The 16,339-nt window shown below is 41.7% G+C and overlaps 1 protein-coding gene across 10 annotated transcripts in view; it reads right to left on the bottom strand.

Moving 5' to 3' along the window:
- Nucleotides 1-3,782: 3,782 nt before the first annotated feature.
- The window catches only part of ebf3a (EBF transcription factor 3a), a 73,916-nt gene continuing 61,359 nt past the window's right edge, over nt 3,783-16,339 (bottom strand). For 6 of the 10 annotated variants that reach the window (XM_036985186.1, XM_036985192.1, XM_036985200.1 and 3 more), the window contains exons 11-16: nt 13,139-13,227; nt 8,226-8,291; nt 7,944-8,115; nt 7,640-7,825; nt 7,228-7,395; nt 3,783-5,530 (exon numbers count right to left, since the gene is read on the bottom strand). In XM_036985186.1, coding sequence (XP_036841081.1) covers nt 5,499-5,530; nt 7,228-7,395; nt 7,640-7,825; nt 7,944-8,115; nt 8,226-8,291; nt 13,139-13,227 — 713 coding nt within the window. In that variant the 3' untranslated portion in view covers nt 3,783-5,498. The remainder of the gene's footprint in view (nt 5,531-7,227; nt 7,396-7,639; nt 7,826-7,943; nt 8,116-8,225; nt 8,292-13,138; nt 13,228-16,339) is intronic. The other 4 variants (XM_036985213.1, XM_021611357.2, XM_021611363.2 and 1 more) reach the window with 2 other exon arrangements.

Below are 16,339 nucleotides of genomic sequence, written 5' to 3'. Positions count from 1 at the left end.
AGTTCCTTTGCACCCCATTATTTTTATTTCTACTTTGCACATTCTTCCACTGCAAATCTACCATTCCAGTGTTTTACTTGCTATATTGTATTTACTTTGCCACCATGGCCTTTTTTTTGCCTTTACCTCCCTTATCTCACCTCATTTGCTCACATCGTATATAGACTTGTTTCTACTGTATTATTGACTGTATGTTTGTTTTACTCCATGTGTAACTCTGTGTCGTTGTATGTGTCACACTGCTTTGCTTTATCTTGGCCAGGTCGCAATTGTAAATGAGAACTTGTTCTCAACTTGCCTACCTGTTTATATAAAGGTGAAATAAATGAATAAATCTGACCACAAGACGCTACAGAGGGTAGTGCGTATGGCCCAGTACATCACTGGAGCCGAGCTCCCTGCCATCCAAGACCTCTATACCAGGCGGTGTAAAATAACAATTGTCTAAAGACACCAGCCACCCAAGTCATAGACTGTTCTCTCTGCTGTTGATTGGCAAGCAGTACCGATATACCAAGTCTGAAACCAACAGGACCTTTAACAGCTTCTACCTCCAAGCCATAAGACTGCTAAATAGTTAACCAAATAACTACCCAGACTATCTGCATTGACCCTTTTTGCTCATTACATACACTGCTACTGTTTATTATCTATCATGTTGCCTAGTCACTTTACCCCAACCTAAATGTACATATCTACCTAAATGACCTATCACCCCTGCACATCGACTCGACACTGCTACCCTGTGTATATAGCCATGGGACCGTTACTCATTGTGTGTTTATTCCTCATGTTATTATTTTTCAATCATTTTTCTATTTTTCTCTCTGCGTTTTTGGGAAGAGCATGTAAGTAAGCATTTCACTGTTAGTCTACACCTGTTGTTTATAAAGCATGTGACAAATACAATGTAATTGATTGATTGATAGAATAATACTGTGAACTTGTGAAAATGATGATAATGCCCTTTTAGTGTAAGAGCTGTTTGAAAAGACCGCCTGAAATTTCAGCCTGTATGATGGAGTTTTTTGGCCTGCCTGGTGACATCACCAGGTGGTAAATGAATGAATAGACCAATAAGTTTTCCCCGCCCAACTCCAACCAATTCTTGCTTGAGAAATGAATCTTTGCTAAGAAGCGGTTTTTGTTTATTTTTGGCCATATTAATTGAAAACAATCACAGTAAGAAAAAAACAGCTGCATTAGACCTTTTAATGTTACTTCTGAATCACTATGATAAATACTAGTTTTTCTTGAGTGTATTTTTTACAAAACTGAGATTTACTTTGAAGTCAAAGTGTAGGAATACAGGTGAAATCAGTCATTTACATATACATGGTGGTGTAGCAGGAAGAATTATGTAATTCTGTGAACCAAGAGGTTGTGAGTTCAAATCCCAGGTTGAATAATAATTACTGTATAAATGAACATCTTGATATTGTACACATGAGGCTACAAAGCCATTACATCAGTACCCCTGAAAGTGAACACATAAGCACCTGAATATGTGTAAGGTAATATTCTCTTTTAAGGTCAGTTTGTATTGTTTTTCCTCATGGGAAACTGTGGATTGATAAAGACCGAACAAAACCCCTTTTCTGAATGCTTGTCCTCTATGGCCTCAATGAAGGTTTCATTCCTTTATATCGTCCAGCCCAATTCCCAGCATGCACAACCATTGTGACTCTTTCAACTGGATCTCTCCATTGACTGGCTCATTGTCCAGGCAGGCTTTTGTGTGGCACTATCACTGGAGTGCAATCTTTCACCTGAACACTATAGGAAAATTGCAGTGATATGGCCAGGTATAACATCTGAGGCAACCACATCTGAGAGGAATAAAGCAATGGTAGAGACAAAATATCTAGAACAACAGGTGCTGTGTCAGTAGTAAATTAAATAGTCAGTTCATAAACATTGAATAGATATATTCAATGTTACCTTCTTATTTGTGTAATGAAGAGGTGGTATTTTAAAATATAACAATATGTGAGCTGTTAAGATTTCTCTCCTTTGACAGATAACCACTACTGAGGAAAGTCTTGATAAGAGTAGCAACATACTGTATGGATGTGGTGAGCCTTGGCCTCCTTTGATTGCATGACCTCTTGACCCCAGCCTGTGTTGGAGAGTGTGGGTGTCTGACAGGCCCTGGTTATAGGGCGTTATTGACTCAGGATTTATAAATATTGAATGCACACATTAAGAGCATGGTGGAGGGCGGCCAGGCCATTAGAGTTCTCCAATAAAGAGGCTCTCACTGTGATTGAGTGTTGTGGCTATGGACTGGCTTTTGGTACAGAGAGAGCCTGGTTTGATTTCCAAGCATTAGTATATTCCTGCCTGGCATTACTGGGCATGCACCAAAATGTTTGTTATCCTACTATTAAAGGACTCAGATGCACATTAAATCATTGTTCATTGATAGACATAGATAAGGGATGGGCAACTGGCAGCCTGCGACCCCCCTTTTGTAGGCCAGTCGGGGTCTCAACTTACTGTTGAGAGTTAGAATAATAGAATACATAAAGTGCAATTTCAACCCATGAGCCACTGCGGCCCCTACGATGATTTCCGTTTTTTTGAGGCCCCACCCCCATCAAAGTTGCCCATCCCAGACATACTGTAAATATAACACTTAATGTATGCTAGGACAAGAAATGATAACAACTGTTTATATGGAATAGATGGATGGAGTTCTTCCTTTTAACTAGGTTTTCACATTTTTGAAGAGAGAAAAGGCCAGAAACAAATAATACTACATCAGGAAGCAGATATGTGACTATTGTTATCAGACACGTCAGATTAACAAGGGAATCTTTTGACGCACACAGCGATCGCAGTGGAAATAGCAGTATCATTCTCTGGTGTATCTGACCTCACACTATCAGCATCACCTGCATTATCTTATGTGCCATGACATCTATGCATTCCGCTGGCATAATAAACTGGGATTTGCTGATTCCTGCTCAACTTGCATTCACTTAAACGTGATTATAGGGTGAGATGGTCATGGACACTGTTGCCTTGATGAGAAATTGACATTTTGTGACCTGGTCTCCAGGACCACTCAGAAATCCAGATAAGATGTTTAGTTGTTTTACAGGAGAGGTGCTATTCTTCCCCGTCGCTTCTCTATCTCTGTTTGACCCACTTGATGAGTATAGATTTCACAGGGCCCCCTTTCAGAGTTCAAACTATGAGTTTCAAAACAATACCAACCCCTTATAGACAAAGGATAACCTTGCTCTTTCAATGTATTGATTCTTTATTAACTAGGCGGCCTAATGCAATGAAATGAGGGATTTTAATGGAGCCTCTTTAGGGTGCTTTGAATAAAAAGCTCACGCCATTTATGAAAGGCTACAATGCATTTAACAGGCTATTTTAAAGCATGGCAGTAGAGAGCCATGCCGATATAAAGATCAAAAGGAATGTGCCTCAAAGTCAAATTGCTGTGTCAATAGAGTAAAACAGAACCCCACAGAGATTTGTTGTTGACTATTTAGGGAAGATTAGAAATACGTTTTAAGTTTCTTTTAAAACGTATTTCTAATCTTCCCCAAAAATTGTCAAAAGAAATCTGTGTGCAGTTCTGTTCTATTAACCTGTTTCTGAATCTAAAGGCTAGAAACTACCATGGAGAGAGTGGACATCCCTGGTTCTTACAGGGGCAATCCAAGGTTTCATGTACGAAAGTGTTCTCTGTATTTTATCATTGTCTTTTGCTGTTGTATTTCAGGTAAAGGAAACAACTGAAGAAATCCACAGGCAGTAGCAAGTTTTTTTGTTGTTTTTTTTTACTGAAAATTTTAATAAAACATGACTTGTTCATTTCTGTTTCCATTCCAAATTTTGACATTTTGAATTTTTGTTCCCTGTAAACACATTTAAGCTATGTGGCAGAGTCATAAGTGGTGAGTAAAAGTGACTTGTATACATTCTACAAAACAGAAAGAAAATACTACCACAAATGGAGTCCCTTCCTCCAAGGTTGTCCCTCATGCACATTGTTTCTATTGTATCTTAACAACTATCATATGGGTCACAAACTATTTATTTGACAATACAACCAACAAAGTTTTCTCCAAAAATGGTCTGTATAGATAATTTAAAATCAATATAAAAATAAACAATGAAGTTTGACTTCCCTTTTAAAAAATGGACAGAGAGTCTTGACAGAGTAACAAAACTCTGAAGATACATGTGAAATATATGGACATCGCATTTTATCAAATACAAAAAAAAACATGAAGGCAACAGTTCTTGGCTGAAATTCTGTGCTGCATCACTATTAAGGGCATGACAATTAATACATACATAATGAAAAGCAATATACAAAATATCAGAGATAAATACAATATTTATAGTTGATATGTTACAAAATTTCCCTCAAGTGAGCGCAAGTGTGTATTGGAACGGAAATATGACAATGAACTACTTTCCATTTTAGATGGAGTTAATTTTGCTTTAAATGTTGTTGATCTAAAATAACATGGGGAAAAAAAGACAGATGCATAAATATTTAGCACAATTTTGGCAATCTCACAATATTCTACAAGTTTATAACCACATATAAAACACATAAGGGGATTTGGAGCTAGAAGGAAGAGGATGGCCCTCTTCAACAAGAAACAGACTTCACAGTAGCCTAGGAATGCATTAATATACAGTGCTAGCAAAAAAGTCAAAATAAACGTGGCAAAACACACTTGCTTAAAAGGAAGCTCTAGCCAGGCGTTCTATGTACGCCAGTGTACTTATTGAATCCAAGATCATTTTCACTTTCGAAGATGAATTTCTAGCTACAATAAATTACTCATTTAATTTAAGATGTATGAATGAAACATGACACAATCTTACCCACCCACCCAGCCCCACCCATTTACTTGCATTTGCTGTATTTTATGATTGATTTCTACATTATATATCTCATATATTTTCCAGTTGAAAATCTTAAACCTTCTTGGCCCCACTGTATTTTCTCACACATAAAAATACAAAAAAGTCACATTATAAAGACACACAATTGTGAATCTATTGAAAGAGAGTTAAAACAAAAAAAAACATTTTCTGAGGCAAACAAGTTCATAGGTAAATGTACATCAGTGTTTACATTAAAACCAAATGATGAGTCCACAGACTTTCTTCCAGTATATGGTTCACTGGACAAAGCCCAAGTTCAACCCGATAGGTATGCAAAACGTTCACTCCATCGTCCTTTGTCTTCTTCCAGGTTGATCAAATGGAGAGAAAAAAATGAGGGAAAAAAGCTACAATTGTTGAGTTCCTAATGAAATGTTTAGTCCAAATGTCCAAATTTTAACTCTTGAAATAGTCTTTTAAAAGAAAATCATGTTTTGAATCTTCATTAAAAACAGAATAAGATGTTGACTATATCCTCAGTATTTTAGATTACGCCAGTGTCTTTGCTGTGTGATAAAGGGGTGTCCTGTATCGTGGTGAGAAGATTGGTGCTTGAGAAGATGAAAGTGCATTTACATTGGAGGTACAACCAGACCGGACATAGCTGGAAAAGAGAGAGAGAGAAATTGTATTCAGCAAATTCACCCTTTCCAATGTATTCAATTGGATAAGCAAAACATTTAGCTATTTACATTTTGGAACTTTAAAACAGATGTTAAGTTATGATGTTGTATGTGAGACTGTGTGTATGTGTGCATGTGCGTCTGTGTGATGCGTGCGTGTGTATGTGTGGTGTGTCTGTGCATGTCTGAGTGCAAACCTCTCTAACAGGATCGTTTTAAAAGCCTCCCTCTTGCTCTGACATTTCAGGCCCCAGCAGGCCAGCGTGGCTACGTGTGATATTCCTCCTGGTGTTGAGGTAATGGCAAACAGTGACTCCTAGGAGAGACGGCCCTGCCGACCATGGAACAACAACATGCCACTACCCACAATGCTGTGCTTTTCGTCACTTAAGGACTCAACTGACTCCCCTCAGGCTGATCTCACTCCCCTCAGACTCAGCTGACTCCCCTCAGGCTGATCAGACTCAGCTGACTCCCCTCAGACTCAACTGACCCATCAAATTCAGCTGACTCCCCTCAAATTCAGCTGACTCCCCAAAGACTCAGCTGACTCCTTCAGACTCAGCTGACTCCCCTCAGACTCAGCTGACTCCCCTGACTGATCTGACTCCCCTCAGACTGATCTGACTCCCCTCAGACTCAGCTGACTCCCCTCAGACTCAGCTGACTCCCCTCAGACTGATCTGACTCCCCTCAGACTCAGCTGACTCCCCTCAGACTCAGCTGACTCCCCTGACTGATCTGACTCCCCTCAGACTCAGCTGACTCACCTCAGACTCAGCTGACTCCCCTCAGACTCAGCTGACTCCCCTCAGACTCAGCTGACTCCCCTCAGACTGATCTGACTCCCCTCAGACTCATCTGACTCCCCTCAGACTCAGCTGACTCCCCTCAGACTGATCTGACTCCCCTCAGACTCAACCATTCTCCATACTGAAGATGGAGCCACTGCATTTCACTCTTATTTCCACAGTCACTACACTACTCCAATTTCAAAATCATTATCCACAAGCTTAGACAGAGATCAAAGGTAGTTTCCATTCTTTTACCCAGACCATCTGCTAGGATATCATTAGCAACTCTAGCTTATACAGAGAGTTAATATACTCAGTATTTCACACATTTTGAACAATTAGGTGGCTAGTAAAGTGCCAGGATGAAAAATCATTGAGTATTTGTAGTGTCATGGTTGGAATGCTTTTAAGTTTGCCAGCACAGATGATGGCAAGGCATTGCTCATTAATTTCTGCACAACATGTATTAATAAGTATGATCGTGTAGCAAGATGAACTTTAATTTCCCACTTCATTAAGCTCAATGTTATTAATCTTGGGGCGCACACTACGGCTAAGCTTGTTTTCAAAGCAATCATGTTGGTCATGACACACACAAAACCTAATAAACATAATTACTAAAACAAGTCTGGGAAGGTGTTGTCCTTAGACCTTGGAATATATAATTTGCTATACTGGATGGGTTGTGTGTGTGGTGTGTTTGCATGTCTGCTTATGTTGGTGTGTTTGTGTGTGTGTGTGTGTGTGTGTGTGTGTGTGTACATGTGTGTGTGTCTACATGTGTGTGCCCTCATGCTTGCTTGTGTATTTGAATGTAACCTCAAAGGTGTAAATAATAAATTGCAGACTGTTAAAATGCATATTTGTAATGATTAGTCCCTCACCAAACCGGACAGAGGCATGAGCCGCGGTATCTGCCCAGTAGTCCGAAGGGAAGGGATGAGGGGGTGAGGGGGGCTCACCTTGCAGTCCGTTGCCATTTGCGCTGGTGCAGGAAGGGGGTGGGGAGGCCTGGGGTCGGACCACAGGGGCGAAGGCGCTCTTTTGTTTAACTGCACACAAGATATGGGGGGGCAGGGTTTGGGGTGGGGGGGTAAGAACATGCTATCGGACTAAACTGGGCTGTATTCAGTGAGGTGAAACGTTCAGAACATTGCCTATAGAAATGTAAAGAATAGAGTCTAACATGATTCTGATTCGCTACCTGACAGACAAGTCTAACACAATACATTTCCATCTGAACATTGTGTAACTTTGCTCCCTCCTGAACAGGTCTGAGATGGCAGCTCTACTCACTTCCATATGGAGAGTTGGCAGAGGATCCGTTGAGGAACCCAGGGGAGCTGGAAACTCCCAGGTTGGACATGCCAGAGTTCCCGTAGCCATTCATACTGTTACTGACAGAGTTGTAGCTGGACTGCTGTGGGGTGCTGCTGGTGATATACCCTCGTGGAGACACACTGCTGGTGTTCCGGCTGTAGCCTACCAACAAAGAAGAAGAGGAGGATGGGGTGGTTCAAGGATTAATTTATTATTTAATTCATGACTTACTTAGCTGACTGTGAATGATTCTTGACCACTAAGCATAAGTTCCACTTACCCTGGTCGTTTCCCTGGGACTCAGACACGTTGACTGCTAGCTGGCTGCTGAAGGAGTTGACTCCCATCATGCCGTGGGAAGCTGTGTTGGCGAGAGAGGGGATCTGGTTGTGGTTACGGGGAACGCTGTACAGGGCCTCCGCTATGTCCGCTGCCCTCTTCAGAATGATCTCCTGTGAAACATGGAGGGAGAAGTTAAGAGTTATTGAGCTGCTCTCCCTCAGTCATCCATTATGGTAGCTTCGTTTGTCTGTAAGACGTGTGTGTCTGTCAGTCTGCATACCTGGTTATTGTGGGGCATCCCATACAAGGCTTCAACAAGGTCAGCTGCTCTCTTCAGCAATACCTCCTGATTTAAAAAATAGGAAAGACAGACATTATTGAAATGTTGATGGCAGACTATGTTCAATGACACTGTTCAACAAACACCATGACATGGGATGTAACAATTAGAGTCTTTTTTATTTTTTTACACATATATGTACAATAAGAGGTATTTGTTAGGTGGTTAAATAAAAGTGACCCTGTATTGAGAGGCACCAACACTGCATTAGGCCACCAACTCTTCCTAGAACCACTGGGAACAATGAATAATGTCCCATCTCTTAATTAAACCAGCGTAGGCCTTAAAAACAACACCTCACCCTCTAATTCAGGGCTCGCGTTTGCACAAGAGTTCAGCACTGGAGTCTCCTTTCTTCAGAACAATAAAGTGAATTAGCTTGGGTTAATCTAGTTCTGCCGTAATGACATTAAGACATTTTTCAATTAACCTCTTTGACTGGCTGTTGTAAAGGACTTCACAAATGACTTCCCATCCAGCGAGAGTCTGGGTGCTTGTGCCTCGGGGACATGGATGCATGAGATGTGTTCTTATCCATGTCTGCATGCTTGTCCCTGCTTCACCAATAAGGATTAGCCATGTTGCTTTGGTGCTTAACACTGAGAAGGAGTTGGCCCTGGATCCTGTTCCCTGCTCTACTTCAGAATAGAGCGTGTTAGTGTGCTTTTATCTGCTCTTTGAATTGAGCACTTAATGAAATCATTCATGGAGCACAGCACTGCTTTGTTTAGTGTGATGCTCCAAGCAATATGTTAGGAAAAGCATCTCCTCCACTTAGGAGCATTTATTCTCACAAAGACACGCTTGAGCTATTGCTGTGGTGTTTTATTTGAATGCTTCTTTACTGTCACCTGCTGTATTGCAGCAGTATGTTGACTTTCCGTCAGAACCCCGGTTAAAAGCGATGCAAATCTGTCACTAGAAACATCTCAGATGGCGCTTGTTTTCTTCCCACATTGCGTGTTTTCCTTCGCGGGCCTCAGTAATTTGTGTGAAGTGTTCCATCACTTGGCAATAGCAATCTGGGATTAAGACGGCAGCTGCCGTAAATGAATGTAAACACAGCCATCGCGCCTTCAAACAGCGGCCTCCAAGACTTGGCCTGCGTTTCTAAGGCAGCGCGTATGGAGCGTGTATGGAGTGTGTATGGGCCTCCTTTCATCCCGAAGAGCCATATCTTCCTAAAATCCTTGATTTATCAAGATGAAACGCTGTAGAAGCCACTTCTAGCATGTGCCATGCTCTTATAGAAACATAGAGCTTAATCCACCAAGTTACCGGATGGGTGGCTCTCTTTAAAATGAGCATTTACCTCTGAAATTGGTGTGTATGCGCAACGTTGCATGCATCTAGTTTGCATACAAATAAAGAATTATGGTTGTCATGAAGCAGGTTCACTAAATGAGAGGACCAGCTGTCTTGCTGTGTTCTCATCAGGCAGAACAGATTCCTCTCTTGCTCGATGAGTGAGACAAAGTGTTTTTTCTTTCCTTTTTCCTGCAGTTAATAATTACCAATAATCTATTCTATCATATTTGAAGATCTTCTACATGCCTCTCAATTTCAAACAACAATTAAAGCAATTAAGACTGTCACGTTCGCAAGCCATGTTTCATTCTCTGAAAACCTCCTCTCCATCCTTGTCCATATGGTACTTTGCAGCAGCAACATAAGGACAGCTTGGAAAAAAAGAGAGAAAACGATATTGCCTCTCATCCTTAATCTGTCGTTTACCGCGTGGCGTCTTAACTAACCAAGCTCACTCGCAGGGCTATGCTTAAGTGGTAGCCTAGTCATATCCGAGGATGATGGGAAGTGTGATACCCAATCAACCAAGGAGTTTGTTTTGTTTCCGACGAGACACTTTCACGCGTATCGGCTCACGCTGTGAATACGATTAGCACCGAATGGCGTTCTGAGGGCATTTCCATGTAAATCTGGATACTGCTTCAGCATAAAATGTAATTGGCTTTCTTGTCATGGAGACAGACATATCAGAACCCCATGTTAAATTGAAAACAATTAAAGCCGTAGATGATCTCTTGTTTTGTGACAAAGGCATGACAGCTTTTCTGGTATTCCTTGTTCTACACGTTTTACACATGCTCAACAACTGATCACAGGTCAGCCAAGATCTAGACACCATTAAAACCATCAAATGAACTGTTGTTACCTGACAAAGGCTTGAGAAATGTTGAGGTATTGCATGTTTTACACGGTAGCCTAAAACCCTTCTAAATGTGATTCTCCACATGGTAGATTAGCTAGGATTGTGTATTTATGTTATCACAGTTAATAAAAGCGGGCCCAGGTTATGTAGCTTGGAGTGGTAATGCCATTATAAAACTGTAAGGCAATTACTGTGTTAGCTCTAGCCTGAGGTAATGAATACATTCAGAAGGATAGGGCCATTAGATGTAGGTACTTCAAAGAGCACAAGAATAGACATTCATTTAAATACATGGATAATTGCTTGACATGAACACATTTGTAATATTTATTTTCTCGGAAAAGAATAGGTTTGTGTTCATTTTGGGGGAAAAAGAGAGAAGCGAATGCAATCAATGTAATAATAAAACAATATTGAGTTTCTGCTTTTAATTTTGTAATGAATCTAATTTGTTACAGAAGAAAGGAGAAATTGAGTGTGTTACAATGTGATATCTAGTCTATTTGTCCATTACTGCCACAGGGCACAAAATGGTATTATAAATTGTATTTTTTTTTATGGGAGGAATCTCAAATTGTTTTATAACAAGATCTTAAAAAGGAGGGTGAATTCCTAAGTCTCTGTTCACTTAACGCCATGCCCACAAACAAATCTCCTTTCGCATCACTTGACTGTTCACACTTGTTACTTTCATATTCACTCTGGACTCTGCATTGGATTTTTATATCGCTGCTTGTCCCTTAGGGTCAGTCTGTCATCTGCAATGTTGTCTTAAAATTACAAGGTAAACTTCAATCAGAGCACACTTCCCCCCTTTTTCTCAGTGTAGCAACAATATTAGCGTGCATCCCTTGCAATCCATGAGCACGCCCATATTGGCTTTCTGTCTCCTCACAATTACCACGTGTCTTACTGGTCCTGGGGAAAAGGCTGGTGGAAATCAATAGCGCCGTAATATTATCAACTGGAGGGTGAAGTCATTGAGGGAGGGGGGGCCGGTGTCGATTTGCCTTTCAGCTAATGCATACTTCACCTCCTCCAGCTTTATCTCCTTTTTATAGAGTCTCTTCGCTTCACCTGCAGCCCATAATGTCTCTTCTCTTCACGCAGTATCTCTTCTCGTTCACAATGTACATGCTAGCTAGCCTGAGGCTCTTATATTGAACATTTGCTGTTGAACCCGAGAGGCGACCCTCCGATGGCAAGCTTAACAATGATGAATCACTCTGTAGGATCATTTACTTGGCCCCCTGAACCCCATATTTGGGTCCATTAGAGAGCAAATCAAATATGTATATTGTTTATTAGAAGTGCAGGGTTTCATTTCACTCTGAGCTTGGGCCATGTGAGGGCTGGGGGGAGACCCTGCTATGTTAAGTAAGTAAGCACACTGAGGAAACTCATCTCAGATTCTGAGTGAAAGATTGTTTTATCGCCAAAAGGCATTTTGTTCTCCAAGAAGAAAAAATGGATGCTGTAAAACAAGTATGCATCACTGTATTCCTTGTCATATTCAAATTGTAGATTTGACTTTTTTTGTAGATGTACTGACTAAATTGAGTGTGCAGACAGATAGATACCCAGGGCAGGGAGACTTGGAGAGAAACTCACAGCCATAAAAACTAAGTGAACCTTTCCTTTGGGTTACAAAATGTTCTGTTGAAATTAGAGTAACATTTCATGTCCAGGTGTTGTTTTTCCACGGGGACTAAAGTCTAATTGAAACACTTCATATTGTGCACCAGAGACTGCTGGCTGCGATGTCGTATATCTTCCCATTGACTTAGCCCAGTGTCCATACTACACCACACAGCCTGGTCTTTATTAAATTGTCCGTTGGACGTTAATGATATTGCAGTGTTGCATGCTGGGCTTTAATAGATAAGGTCTTAAAAGGCTTTATGGTCATATTAAAACTCTGAGGTGGTCACCACTTTACTACATGCCAAGGGAGTCTGTGCAAACTAATCAGTCATAATATTACACTTGACGCAACTGGAATGCCAGTTATACCCAATGGGAATTAGCAGGGTCGCAATCAGATGAGCCCAGTAATAGATTTTATCAGAGTCAATCGAAATACTAAGGAATCAAAGAGTGGCTGAAATATGTAGTTTGGTTTTCATGTTGAAATATGCCAAAAAAGTGTCACAAGCATTTGGAAATAAATAGTCTTTCAATACCTTTACTGAGTTCTAAGGAAAGCAGTGAGACCTAACGCATTATAATGTGTCCCTGGCCTTATTAGCCACACTAAAATGGGGGGGGGGGGGGGTTACGAGCGTAGTCATGTAAACAACAGATTAAACCAAATGGAGCTGTGTAGAATGAAAGGAAAACATGAGTGGGGTAATGATGGCCCAGACGACCAGTAGATTATCATCTCCACAGACTACTGGAGAGGAAAGATGTCTGATTGAGCTATTTTACCACATGCATGCCTCCCTCTCTCGCTTCTCACTAAACCAATACAATCCCAAATCAATGCTAGATGGAGGCACCAGAGTGTTTGTATATTGTATTTCTATTTGGTTAAAAGGTTTGAACTTCTTTTGATGTTGTTTTGTTTCTTGGTCTTTGAGGATGTTGTTGGGTTAGCAGCTTTGGTGTGTGTATGGTGTGGTTTGTTGTGTCTGTGGTGTTGTTTTGTCTGTTTTTTGTGAAGATGAGATGTAACACTGACCTTTGGTAACCTCTCAGGGTCACCCGGGTGCCTGGGGATGACCTTCTGCAGCCTCTGGAATCCATAGTCGATGGTTGGCTCATTGAGGGCTAAAAAAATACAAATAAATATCCAATGGTTAGACAATGTGTAGTGAAGTAAATAACTACTCCATAAACCAATGTCTGCAATGCACAGCAACTAGTGGGAATACTCTGTCACAAGTGTCACAAATCCCCTGGTTCCAGGTACATTTTAATTGAGCAAAATAGCCATGATGACATGATGCAGTACATCAGTCTAGAGCAGGTCGCATATCTCTCACAGGGCGCTCTTCTTTTTATCTTCCAGGGAATATTGAGTGCAAATGACATAGTGGGGTGTGTTAATCAAACCAAGCTTTAATAATCTGTGAAAGGCCTGTCCACAAATTGATCTAGCGTGAGTTGCTGTCACTCCAACGCTGCACCTACTGTACCACCCCGCTGCTCTACTGAAATACTACAGCAGATCACACAGAGCGATCAATCTCACCCACCCCTCAAATAGTAATCTGGAGCAGCGAGCCGTATTGGGCTATGAATCAGAGGCACAAAGTAAATGAATCATAAGCCAGACTTTGGTAAGACTAAGGCGTTTTATGTCTGACAGTCATAATGGGTAATTTAAGGCTTCCTTACAGCGCTCACTGATTCTAAACAATCATGTACACCCGTAGGCCAGGGGGGAGGAAGGAGAGAGGAGGGAGAGAGGGAAGGGGGAGGAGGGGGAACGGGGGAAGGAACGACTTAATAGAGAACATCACTTCTCAATGTAGATATAATTTTCAGCAGAGTAACTCAGACGAGTGCGGCGGTGCGTCATAAATCAATGGCTTTCTGTGGAGACTAATAAGAGCTGCCTGCCTCTATTCATTGTTCAGCCTGTAATTTGGCCCATCACTCATTACTCAGCATGTAATTTCAGCATTAACGGAATAAGGCTCGCAGAACCTGCTGAACACGAGAGGACATAAACGCAAACGCCAAACGTACAGCCAGAGCCACTGACATACAGACCAGGGAGCCACAGACACGCACACACAACCTACCAAATCGTTGCTAGACAGGTACAGGGCTGTTGACCACATAAAGTGAGCTTCCAACAACCAAACACACCACACACCGCCCGTCACAACATACACTCCTGGAAATCTGATTTGACATCTCATCATGCATCCCGGAACGACAAAGGTCCGCTTTAGAGCGTGAGGGAACGCCATTTTCTCCATGATAAAGGATTGATCCGTGGTATTGATCTCACATGACAAGGCCCTAGCTGGGATTTTGCCCTCTTTCTTTTGTTATTTCTGTACACACCGCAAGGCGCATGCATGTGTGTGTGTGTGTGTGTGTGTGTGTGTGTGTGTGTGTGTGTGTGTGTGTGTGTGTGTGTGTGTGTGTGTGTGTGTGTGTGTGTGTGTGTGTGTGTGTGTGTGTGTGTGTGTGTGTGTGTGTGTTGTAGCCCTGCCAGACCCCGCTGCCCAGTGTGATGTAAATTGTGTATCTGTAAAAAACACTCCATAATCAGGCCATCAATCATCCCCGGCTGTCAGTAGGCTCTCACTGGGTGATGCATCATGCTCTCCTGTCCTCTGCCTCAGCTGGGGCCTACACTGCACAACACACTACACTCAACACTGCAGCCGGGCATGCTGGGTACAGATACAGTAGCTAGCTACACCACAAAACCAGGGTAATAAAGGAGAAGTATGCATATTTTGGAAGTATTTACAATTACAGTAATCCTGAAGTATGTAGTTTGAAAAACCTTTTTGAGCATCTTGATATGTCAAACACATTTAAACATAGTTGACGTTTAATTCTCTATCATTTCTGTTTGAAAACACTAAATTACTTGAACTACTATGGCGTCTAGGAGGAAAGGGGGCCTAGAACATGAGCATCACATACCACAGATAGTAAACAAGATGTCTCTTATCTCTTGCACTTTAAGATATGGATTAAAGCATGTCTCAAGGTTCTGTGATTGGGGTGCAACTCTGGGCCATGAGCAGTGCATGTCGACGTGTCGCAATCTCATCTATCATGGAGATGATCTTTGTAACAACCCCGCGTAATGAAATTGGTGACACAGACCTCCATCTGCTATCGATTTCATGCAAATGACGTTGACAGCTGATGGAGACTTGCATTAGCGCTAAACGGTGCTGTCAGTTGATGAGTTGACAGTTCTGTAGTCGACCATGTACACACAGAGACAAAAACTGTCAATAATCCTATAAGGACTGATGACGACATATACTGAGCACTTGTATTATTTCTGTACATTAAATATATGATTACATTGTATTATAGTATGTATCATATTTGAGTTGAATAAATTCCATCTAATTTAGGTTGATTTCTTAACAATCAAACTTGAGTTCCGTTTTACGATACATACACCACTATACTCTCTCAAACACCCCCAACGTACCTACCTCCCAACACCTTCTTCTAACCCTTTAGTATATTGTAGCTCTGTACTCTAGGATGCCCTTGGACCGCCAGCATGCATGCTAGCATGAGCTTCATCTCCATCATTCTACCAGCCCAGTGCAGTGTTGTGAGAGGTAAGCTAAGGAGGAGAGGAGAGCTGGAGTAGACTAGGGAGGGGAGCTGGCCCCCCTGCGAGGGTTCTCAGCCACGGTGAGGAAACATGAAACCCTCCACACACATCCCATAAATCCTGCTCTGGGTGGAAGTCTGGCTGGAGAGTGTGTGGTGGTGTGTGTGGGGGGGGGCTGGCACGTTCCAGTCACGACCGCTTCCCGGCCCGCGGCCAATCAATACCACTTTCCTGTTTTAGAGGCGGGTAATTATGAGGTGGAGAGATTGTCTGACCTCTCACCCCTGCTGCATTACTCGGCTGATATTAAGATAAATTGCCTGATTTTGGGTAAACATATGCTGCAATTCAAACTGTCAGCACTGGTTTGCTCAGGGATAATTTGTATTGATCTCCTGGCTTCTTCCCCATTTTGCCTACTGACCTCACGGATAATTAGAGAGAAAGAGACACAGCGAGGTAAGGCAAGGGCTGCATTTCAATACTTTGCCAGTTATAAAGAGCGAGAATAAAGAAAGAGTGTGGAAAAAAAGTGAATGAAATAGACCAATAAAAATGTTCTCGTCTTCTGAACCTGCAATTCAGCTTGAAACACCTTGTTTAGCTCAACTT

Source organism: Oncorhynchus mykiss, chromosome 1, assembly GCF_013265735.2.
Source record: "Oncorhynchus mykiss isolate Arlee chromosome 1, USDA_OmykA_1.1, whole genome shotgun sequence".
Classification (NCBI taxonomy): Eukaryota; Metazoa; Chordata; class Actinopteri; order Salmoniformes; family Salmonidae; genus Oncorhynchus; species Oncorhynchus mykiss.
This window is presented reverse-complemented; position numbering and strand designations above follow the sequence as displayed.